This window comes from Zingiber officinale, chromosome 6A (assembly GCF_018446385.1).
Source record: "Zingiber officinale cultivar Zhangliang chromosome 6A, Zo_v1.1, whole genome shotgun sequence".
NCBI lineage: Eukaryota > Viridiplantae > Streptophyta > Magnoliopsida > Zingiberales > Zingiberaceae > Zingiber > Zingiber officinale.
Genome location: NC_055997.1, coordinates 134,672,885 through 134,684,034, shown reverse-complemented (window position 1 = coordinate 134,684,034; position 11,150 = coordinate 134,672,885). Strand labels below are relative to the sequence as shown.

The 11,150-nt window shown below is 35.9% G+C and overlaps 1 protein-coding gene across 2 annotated transcripts; it reads right to left on the bottom strand.

Annotated features, from left to right (window-relative positions):
- Nucleotides 1-1,129: 1,129 nt before the first annotated feature.
- On the bottom strand, nt 1,130-10,719 carry LOC121998237 (nudix hydrolase 8-like). Of its 2 annotated transcripts, XM_042553052.1 has the most exons (9): nt 10,243-10,718; nt 9,675-9,949; nt 9,263-9,328; nt 3,764-3,901; nt 3,275-3,352; nt 3,119-3,169; nt 2,985-3,019; nt 1,712-1,820; nt 1,130-1,526 (listed from the first exon to the last, which is right to left on the bottom strand). In XM_042553052.1, the coding sequence occupies exons 1-9, from the start codon at nt 10,364-10,366 to the stop codon at nt 1,320-1,322; spliced, it is 1,083 nt and encodes a 360-aa protein (XP_042408986.1). In that variant the 5' UTR covers nt 10,367-10,718; the 3' UTR covers nt 1,130-1,319. The 2 variants fall into 2 exon arrangements, with proteins under 2 accessions (XP_042408986.1, XP_042408987.1); XM_042553053.1 differs by lacking the exon at nt 3,764-3,901 and having other exon boundaries at nt 10,243-10,719.
- Nucleotides 10,720-11,150: the final 431 nt, after the last annotated feature.

Here is an 11,150-nt window from a genome sequence, read left to right as displayed (position 1 = left end):
AAGCAAGAAGAGAGGGCTTGGGTGTATTTCATCTTGATAGATCGTCACTCACACGACGTCTAAGAAAAGGAGAGGAATACAATAAAAGATCAAAAGGTCTATAAGTTACAAAAGGTATAACTAGTTATTGAACCATGTTGACTCGTGTGCGGGCACGACCTGCGCGTGCCGAATGCCGAACCGGTCGGGGCAAAATTTGCCCAAGTGGAACAACCAATGTTTTGCTGCTGTGTAACTGATGCATTAAAGTCGAGATTAATGCAGAATCAAAACGGTCGAGCGATAATGAGTGAAATGGTGGACGTTTCACTGCTCGGTAAGTAATGATCATTAATCAATCATTAACGTTGTCGTTGATCTGAGCTCCTATATAAGGAGGTTGCGATCACAGGCAGAAGTGACACAACATTCGGGTGCCCCTCAGTTCGCCGTGACCATTAGTATTTGGTGGAATCACAGTCAACGTTGTATCCTGGGAAACAGATGACCCAAGTAAACTTCGAAACACTACCGAAGGTGGGGTGAATCTGTTTCAAGGAAATTGCGTCAATCATAAGCCTCGGTCCATTGCTCAAACCCGGCCAGCCTCGCTCGGTCTACTCCTAGACCTACCGCTCTGCAACACAAACCTGTCATTCTACAACACAGATCTGCCACAGCAGCTCTGCAACCCAGATCTATCATTCTGCAACACAGATCTGCCACTCTGCATAGCAGGTCTATCACTCTGCAAACCTGCTCTGTCACTCTGCAGACCGACACTCTGTCGCTCTGCAGACCTGTTCTGTCGCTCTGCAGACCTGATCTGTCGCTTTGCAACACAGATCTGCTGCATGACTGATCTGCCTGCTCGATGACTCAGTCCGCTCTTCTGCGCATAATAGAAACCAGCTTCTGCTGACAGCCTGAGATTATCTATTCAGATCATCTCTATTGCAAGTTGAATTTAAATTTTATATAATTTTAAATTTAACTAAATCCTCAAAAATCTCCGACAACATATATTATTTTATCGAACTTTAGTTACTTGAAAAACTTCTGATAAACAATTAGTTGCGCTTGTTTATCCAGAAAAAGGAAGAAAAACAAAGAAATGTGGCTTCTCATGCACATTTAACAGGTCGAGTCAGTAGCAGCAGGTCACATATCTATTCCATGTTAATCATTTCATATATACAAAGGAGTTAACAAGTAGAGGAAATGGAATCATGCTGATGAGATCTAAATATTGTTTTGGGACCAATATTCCATAAATTCAACCCCACACAATCCATAGCGAGCCAAGCTTACGCTTAGCTCTTCACGCATTACTCGCGAATTTATAGCCCTTCACACTCAAACTTCTGAGGCTCCTCAACAGTGTAGTACAGGGAAGAAGACCTGCCATCAAATTTGGAGATCACCTGGTGGGCTAACAATCCGCAGTGGCGCTTACCGAGCCGCGCCATGCAAATGTCGATGATCTTTTTGAACATCTTGTCATCTTGAATGAATGGTTGTTTCGTGAACTCGTCGAGGGGCATCCACTGCAGGAAAAATGCATAAAAATGTCACTTGCAGCTATGTGAAACACCTCAAATTGTTATTTGATGTAGTTCCTAAAATTACATTTGTAGGACTGAAGAGAAATGAACTAGTTCAGAAATGAAGTTACTTGTTGGTAAAGCACATCACGGACCTAAAGCAAAGAAAATTACTCACAAAAATTTACCTTGGCTGCCTTGATTTCTTGTTCATCAATCTTTATCTCATTCGATATGGGCCTCAACATGCAGATGAAGAACAAATCAGATTTTCCAAATGCCAAGTGATGTGCATGCCTATGATAAGGACTCGGAAGATTAGCTTACACATGAAAATTCTTTACTGTAACACTTAGTTAAGTGCTAACTTTTTGTTGGATAAATTCAAATTAGCTTAATTTAGTTAGTTGATTAAATCGAATGTGGTGTATCCGTTCACTTTAGTGAACATTTAGCATGGCTTTAAGTATCAAGAAGATTAGATTTCTTTGAATGGAGCTCTAAATGTGATCCTTTAAATGGACCATTTTGTGCGAGCAATGTTTCGTGCTCTTCGCTTTGAACAAATAGAGAGAAAAAAAAATAGAGAAGAAAGAAAATGGGTGACGAACACCTAAACTTGGATTCCTTATCTCTGTTGGTAGTGGTGGCCATCTAACAAGCAATGAGACAAATTCCTTGTTGGCGGAATTACTTCTAAGGTTAGCGATGGAGAGAAAAAGGTATATAAATCTAAGTATGGCATATACTCATGCGAAAAGTATCTTCACTTAGCCATATTAGTATAAGTAAAAGAGGTTTCATAATGTACTCTCTTTTTTTTCTTACCTTGTTGCTCAAATTGGTACTTGAAATCTATGTCACCCTCCTCGTGGTTGTGTCCACAAAGGTGGATCATGGTCATATCCTAGCGGAGTAGAGTTTCCACCATACAGACATGTATGAAGCAGAAAACACTATTTAGATTAACGACAACTACCTTCCAAAGTTTTATTTATCTAACAACTATTTTCTCCATTTAGACTTGTATAAATCATGCAATTCATATGAAAGAGATGATGGATCTAAAATCGGGTATTATCCTTCTAATTCGTTGGCATTTATACGTTAAATCAAGTGAATATTTGGAACTATGGTTCCAACACCTTTTAATCATCATGTTTAGACAAAAGGTTTACTACAATGCTAGATCAAAAACCAAATTAAGTTACAGACATCTATTTTCAAAATAATGATTAAAATGCACTAGTAATGAACTTGACTCCTGTAATTAGCAGATCTTTAGACAAGGAATTCACTATCAATATGTAATCAATTTGATGAGGAAGGAATTTTAGTTTAGTGCATATTAATCTTGAAGAGCATGTTTTACACTAAGTGAATAATCCAATTTGTATTCAGTTCACTTTCTTGTTCCTACAAAAAAAATAATAGAAATCTGAAGATAGAAAGGCTCATTACCTAAAGGCTACAACTTCCAAAAACTCTGTATCGATCTGCAAAATCAATTAGAAGTATAATAGATTAAGTGGATTTTTAATGGTTCATAAAAAGATGATTAAATGTTAGACAAAAAAAAATGTGATTCTTCTTACTCCAGTTTCCTCTTTGACTTCTCTTACAACTCCAGAGAAGATCTCCTCAGACTAAAAGAAACAGAAAGTTTAGTTTTGCGATTAAGAAAGGAAAATAAATAACCTGACTGTCATATATGACAGTGAAAAATACAGATTGGACATGAAAAGTAGTACCTCATGAATAAACCCTGTTGGTAGTTTCCATCCACCCACGGATGTCGAAGAACAATACTTCTCTTGTACGACAAGTATCTACGCAATTTGTCAAGCCAAAGGGTAAGTGAGTCTACACATTGAAACACAAATTTCCCTTTGCAGAGTAAACTCATATTACATGAACAGTACAAATTGATAAGAGGAATATAATTTATATATAAACAACAAAGCCTTCAGGGGAGAGGTCATTCAGCAAATAGGTGAAGAATTGTTTTGCCAAAAAAATGAGTAGAAAAGACTATTGACAAATTTGATCAGTTTCTACGGTCACTTTGAAACATTTCTTGTGTTACTTTTCTCCTCCAAACAACATAAATCTTCTATTTCTTTTCCTTTGTATCATTTCATTTCCTTCTTAAATTAATTTCATGGCCTAGCCCCTTGGTCTAAAAATATGGAAAGAACCAAAAAAAAAAAAAAATACATGTGTTTACCGAAGAAGCATACCTCATTCTTTTCACTTACAATGAAACCCCCCACACCAACTTGATGCGATGCATTGGCGGGAAGCAAACAAGGACCTTCAGGAATCCAGTAAGTTAACATCAAATAGGCTTGCTCTGCATGATGATACTTAAAACCAGCCTGCAGAACATTCATTACAGAGTTGAAAGAGTGATGAAGCAGAACGACTGCAGCCATCAGAAAAATGGGAAGAAAGAAACAAGGGAAAATGATTCAAGCACCAACATGGGAAAGAGAAAGTGTCAACATTTGTATTGAGAATTGAAAAGATAATTTGTAAACTTTAGATGCATGCATATGACTCTTTCGCTTTGATTAAGCTATTTTGGAGATCGCAAACATCTGCATATGACTAGTGCCTGCAGATTTGAGATCAACAAATTTAGTATCTGAGCTATGATATCGAATTCATTGACCAACATGCTATGATATCTAATTCTATTGCAATTTAGAAAATAATTCATTAGTGTCTCTACGAGTTCAAAAAAGGATTTTTTTTTTAAAAAAAAATTATGATGTCAAAGGATATTCAAAAGTAAAAAAATCTAAATACCTTATGGCACCTTTGATATGCAACAGGGACAGGGAATATGATTGCAACTGTTTAAGGGGAAAGATATGGTGACTGACCTCCTTCATATCAAAGGAGATGTCGAGTAAGCAAAGGTTACATATTTGGCTAAAATAAATGCAGAAACTCCCATTTCTGGAAACCTCTTGTAGAGTTAAAGTGCATCTTGAGATTCTTCAAGAGGATATATGTACACCTATAAGAATTCTGTCAAAGAACCAACGTAGTTATTTCCTATTTGTTAATCATTTCATTAGAATGAAATGGGTCAATTTCTTGCATGTTAAGTCGGATGTTTTCTCTTCGTTACTCCAATTCAAAAAACATAGTTCAGGAGTTTAAAGTTGATTTCAATTTAAGACTATGAACTAAGAAGAAAGGTTCATCTATTAGTCATTTGTTGAGTATCATCGGCAAAAAGGTATCCAAGTGTTACTCACAGTTCACATGAGTCCTTAACAAAATAAAGTCATTGAAAATAAAAACTGCACCATCATTGAGATGCCGCAAAAGCGTACCAAAAGGTAAAATTTTACCAAATAATTTATGGGTTGATGTTGCTTATTATGTTATCTATATTCTCAAATCAATAGATTTCCGACAAAAATAATGCTTAAAAAAACTACATTTAAATCATGGCAAAAGAGAAACCCAACATAGACCATCTTAAAATCTTTAGTTGCATAGCACGCTGTCACATTTCTGCACAACACCAGGAGAAATTTGATGAAAAATGTGAGAATGTAGTATTTATTGAGTATATTAATGATTCCAAAGACTACAAGCTATATGATATAGAAACTAACAAGCTCAGCTTATCTAGAGGTATGTTTAATGAAGCAACAAGTTAGAGTTCATCTCCTGTGCCAAGTGTCAAGTGCCAAGTGCCGATGAGTTCATAAACCAAAGTGAGAAGCAACATTCTTCCCTTACACTAATTCCAACTTAACCTCAATTAATGTCTCCTACAACAATATCAATATCAGTGACAACACTATCTTTATCTTCCTCTCGATCTTCAAGTCCTACATACTCTTAAAATTTTCTAGATACAATGAAAGAATTCACCACAAAAGAAGATTCATTCCATGCAACATCCAGGGTGTGTTTCCAATGAGAAACCAAATAATAATAATAATACTAATAATAATAATAATAATGTGACAAAAAGGCTTCCCAAATGGTACTTTCCCTCCATTTCATTTTGTCGAAAAAAAAGAGGGAAGGAAAAGACAGGAAATTTCCCCCAATTTTCCTCTACATGTCTTTCACTCAATTTAGGCAGAAATGTCATTTTCAAGTGCAATAAAGCTCAAATTTTACCTTAAAGTTTTTTAAATTATCTTTTTTAATGTTTTTAACAAATAAGTTTTGAATTTTTTTTAATTTTCCTCCCTCTTTCCCAAGGAAAGAGTTGGACAGAAGATTTTATAATTCTATTCAAATAAATATTTTTTCCCTACCTTCTTTCTTTCCCTAATCGTTTCCTTCCATTGTAGGAAATAGGGCCTTACATAGCAATTGTCATTTTACTTTCTTTTGTTGTGAACGTTATGACTTTGAGGAAGCCATTGCTATCAAAGAATGGAAAAGCAATGGATGATGAGATTGCAACAGCTCAAAAGAACAAAGAACCATACATGGGAAAGAAATGGCTAGGATAAATTGGATCTACAAAACCCCATTTAATGAAGATAGATCATACTTGCAGCAGCATGACAACAACATCATCAAAACATTTGCACCAGTTGTAAGAATGGAGACAGTTACAGTGTTCTTACTATTGCCACTAAATTTAAACTCTAGGTATTTCAATCGGTTATTGAATATTCTTTTCTCAATAGCAAAGTCAAAGAAAAGGTGCATATCAAACAACCCCAAAGGTATGAAGTTGTAGACATGGAACATAAAATTTACAAACTTCAGAAAGTCTTATGTTGCTTGAACAAAGCTCCATGTGCATGGAACATGGTTGACTAGTATTTCAGTTCATATGGGTTCCAAAAAAGTGAAGTGATTTATCTGTTTGTGTGAAATATTTGTCTCTACGTCGATAACCTTATCTACATGGGCACAAACATGAAAGTTGTTCAAGAATTTGTGCAAAGCATGAAAAGGGAATTCAACATGTATAATCTCTGATTGATGAAATACTTCCTCAGCATTCAAGTAAAGCAAGACAAAGGAAAAGTCTTTATCGCTTAAGTGAAATGACAGAGTTGCATTTTACGGCCACAAAGCACATCCTAAGGTATCTCCAAGGAAGCAAAACATTCAAATATTTTAAAGAAGTGACAACAAGTTAGTTGACTTCACAGATAATGATTGGACTAGATCAGTTGATGATAGCAAAAGCATAGCTACATTTGTGGATAGGCTTCAAGGTGGATTGTTGTATTGTGAAGTAAAAGGCAATTGCACTATCTTATGCAGAAGTGAAATACATTATAATTACTAAAGCAGTAAGAGATGTAGTTTGATTAAGAAGAATCCTTTTGAATTTACAAACTAAAGCTTAAACAATTGTCATTCATTGTGACAACATTTGAAGAATTAAAAAGACCAAGAGTCCCATCTTCCATGCAAGATGCTTGAGATTAAACATAATTTTATTTAGGATTTGGTATGTAAAAAAAATTAAGTTCATAAGCACACATGATATATAGTAGAATTTCTAACCAAAGTTATGATTGTTGAAAGATTGAAAGGTTTAAGGCTCAACTAAAGAATACAAATTAAGGAGAAGTATAGGGAATTGAAAAGAAAAATTTTGTTTGTAGTTGCATGCATATGGAGCTTTGATTTATGCTATCTTGAAGATCTCAACCATTTGTACATAAAGACCTTGTATATTTTCAGACAATTCATTACAATTTCTAATGTTCTCTTTGTATATGTATAAGTATGGTCTTGAGCAAGAAAAAAAATGCAATTCAACAAGTACTTCTTCCTTAACCACCAAACTTTTGCTAAGCGCCAAGAATTTTACTATAAATCATATTAAATACCCTAAATGATTCTTCTATTAATAAAAATTGCTATAAGATAATGGATATAATTTGACAACATCCAAAAACCTTGATAAATATTATGAGATTCCAATCCTATGTTTGGGTAGTGACAGATTTGGGCCAATAACACCTTATTCATCTAAGGATGTGTAGGGAATAGATCTTACTCACCAAGGAACATGACCAAGCCACTAAGACCACCCATCTAGAAACTTGCTCAACAGAGTTTTGTACAAGTTGAGTACTTGAGTAGCATAGTTTCATACATCATATGAAGATAGACATTGTTGTATCATATACAAAAACATTTAATTAAAGTTTTTGAAGTTGCACAAGGGGCATGCCTAAAGATCAACACAAAAGCAAATATCGTTATTGGGTTGTACAATTGAACACATTCAAGAAATATCTAGAATGACTTCTTCCACCTCCAAATTTGGAATAGAAGATCAATTGAGCCTGACCAATTAAATTAATGAACAAATTGTCTCTTAGATAGTCTTCACTCTCTTTCATTGTATGGCACAGTAGTTAGCACGTTCACTCCAAATTTGGATTTACTTTCTGTTGTGAAAGACTAGGATTACAATGCAAAGTGGGTTAGCTCTCTGGGTAGAAGGACCAAAATACCAAATGGGACTTAGAGTTATTGGTCAAAAGGCTATTTTTAGGCAAAATGTATATCAACCCATGTGGTATCACCCAATAATTACCTGACTAAGACAAGTGGTTGACTCCAAAGGCCATTTAAAATATTATCAAAGCAACATCCAATCTTCTCTTACCCATTGACTTGGCTGACATTTCAAATGGGTTGTTCTTTCAACAATTAGCACCTAGATGTTTATCTAGGTCATATCAATCTGAAACCCTAACCCTATATGATAAACTATGATGGTGCTTAAATACTATATGAAAAAAAATCCTTGTGATTTCATTCTCTTCAATGTTCAATAGTATTACTCTTCAGAGATAGCACCTCGAATCAAGGTATAATTTCCTACAAGAACAACAGAACATGAGAGTGTTCCATGACACCTTATTCCATCACTTTCATCTCTTGGAGATGACCTTGGTGTATATTTATTCTTTGCCAAATGTGTCAAGTCAATTATAACTCATCTCTCATGTCATTCAAGCTCAAAATTTTGCTTTTCTAGTCATGTGGTGGTGGAGGATTGACAAGATCACAAAAATCCTTGAGATATATTTTGACAAAATGTCAACAGGATGCATCAGCTTGCAACCACCCAACAGGCTTCAAAGAAACTATCAACATTGAGGGAGATGGACCTTGAGATCATGCAAACAAGAATTTTGGCATGACAAATAGTTGGAAACACTCAACTGAAGAGCATATACTAACTCATTCATATATACGATAAATTTAATCTTAATTCAGTCCAATCTACTACTCTTACCCAATGCCTTACTCAAAAATCAAGTTCTATGGAGTTATCTATTCTTCTCACATCCTGCAACTACTATACACCCTCCATCTACGCATTCCATGCAAGGAAGTCAAATTTGCAAGCCTCCTACTATTTCAATGCCAAATCATTCAATTGATTAGCAAAAAGTTAACAATAGTAGCAACCATCCACTAAAACAGTTACAGACATTTAACCAGCAATATCCATCAGAGAAATGAGAAATAAGAGCTACAAGAGATGTAAACGTAGTATGGATTTGGACATTATGGATTACAAGGAAGAATAAAACATTTGGAATGAGAGCAAAGGACCCAATAGTGGTGTTTCCAGCTCCTAAGATGTCCTTGTTGGCACAACAAAAAAATGGTTCATATTCTCTCATAATTTAGACATGCATACCATTAGGTGCTTGCTTTCTACTATTCGTTCCAAAAAATAAAATTATTATGATCTCAGATGAATGTACCTTTACAGCAATAGGAACAAGCTCAGAGCGACCCAAAGGTACCTTAAGCCAGATCCCTTTCTTCCCCTGCACGCAGAATCAGAGTCAAAAGACAAATGGCAAAGTTGAAACAATTCACAGCCATGAAACAAATACAAGATTAAAGCTCCAAACTAGTGTTTTATTCAATTACAAGTAATCAAACAGGCTAAATTATGGCAGAGATACACATCCGAGGCTTAATCACATTCCAACAAAGAACATGAGAAGAGGTATCAACTAGATAATCAAACTTCATCTAAGTGTCCAACTTTCTGTTCAACAAAAAAATGGTGAATATAGACCTATATTCCATACATCTCATCATAAGTTACTAATCTGGATAGGCGAGTTTATCCAAATGTCCAATTTTTGTGTTTCAATTTTCAAATACCTTCTGTTTCCAGCTTGAAATGGATGCCTCAAGAGCATGAGCAAACACATTTGTGTTCCATGGTAATGTTTCTGGATTGACAATCATTCCCCCGTACTCATCCTCACAAGCATCAAGTATGCAGTCCTCTTCATAGGAAATCCAGAATCTTGCCCCGCCATTCAGTCCAGTTTTATTAGAGGAGGCGCTTTCCATAAACACTTTTGCAGCTACTGAATTAATATTATCTTCGCTTGATGTCATGGCAATGGAGTTGTAGTTCTTCACTGAAAATCCTGAATACAAAGAGCAGGAAAAGGGATTTTATATTTCAGGAACAACACATAAACAAATAATAGGAGAACAAGGGAAATAAAAGAAGACGGTTTTAGAAATTAAAACATGCATTGTCTTTTAGATACAAGAAGCAGTTGCTCTCTAATCCTTTGAATCTCGTTTAAAGCAACATATATAAACCGGAAATTTCCATCATTTTCAATCTTTAAACAATCTATATAACATACAGCATTCTACCAATGCTAAAGGACACAATGACTACTCAAATATTTCCTCATGTAAATAAACATACCTTTCACTCCAAAGCTACATGTTTGCCGAAGCAATCTTGAGTTACAGATACTGCCATTAACCAATTTGGTGCTTGCCCTTCCCATGAACACCTCTGTCCTCAAATCCATCGAAGCTTTGTCCATCAACCCAAATCAAGGCCACAAGAAGCTCACTTTTCAATGAGGCAAAGACACTCCCAACAAGCTTAAAAATCTGACACTCAGAAGAAAGAAACAACGATCTCCAGCACAAGTGGCGCCACAGAGACCAAAAAACTATAAACCGAGAAGAAAAATCTCCCAAAACTTAGGACACGATGGTATTCAATATATAGATTATAGCCCCGGCAGGCAGAGATTAGCAATAAGAAGATAAGAGCTGGTAGGTGCATGCAGCCAAATTAGCAGATTATAAGCAGAATATCTCTTCATTCACCAAGAGAGAACAAGAGGGAAATAGTGTTTTCTTGTGGACGGTTTGTGGAGAGTGGTGTGTGACAAGGACTTCCAAGGCAGCAAGCATTACTATATAGTATATCGTGATGGTTTCTAGGATTAAATAAATATACGGTTGTTTGCTTGGGTCTGATGAAGGAACATAAGCCATGTGCTGTCAGATTTGTGCAACGAGCGTCACGAGAAGGAATTGGACGGCTGAGGAATTGAGTTGAGAGAATTATGCGCGATTAATAATTTTTATGGTGAGCAATGCCTGCGTTCCACAGCCGCTTGTTGGCTATTGTGGCTATTGCTGCTGTTGCTCTCCACGTCGCGCCAGGTGCAGGACCATTGCCTTGCCTGATACTTGGCACATTTTTAATTCGTTAGAATGGATAGTTTGGTAGAAATTGGGTCACTGGGCATGGAAAGCAGCTTTGTGCGTTTGTCTAGATTGTCGCAAATTCCAAGTTGTTGTTCCACATCTCTC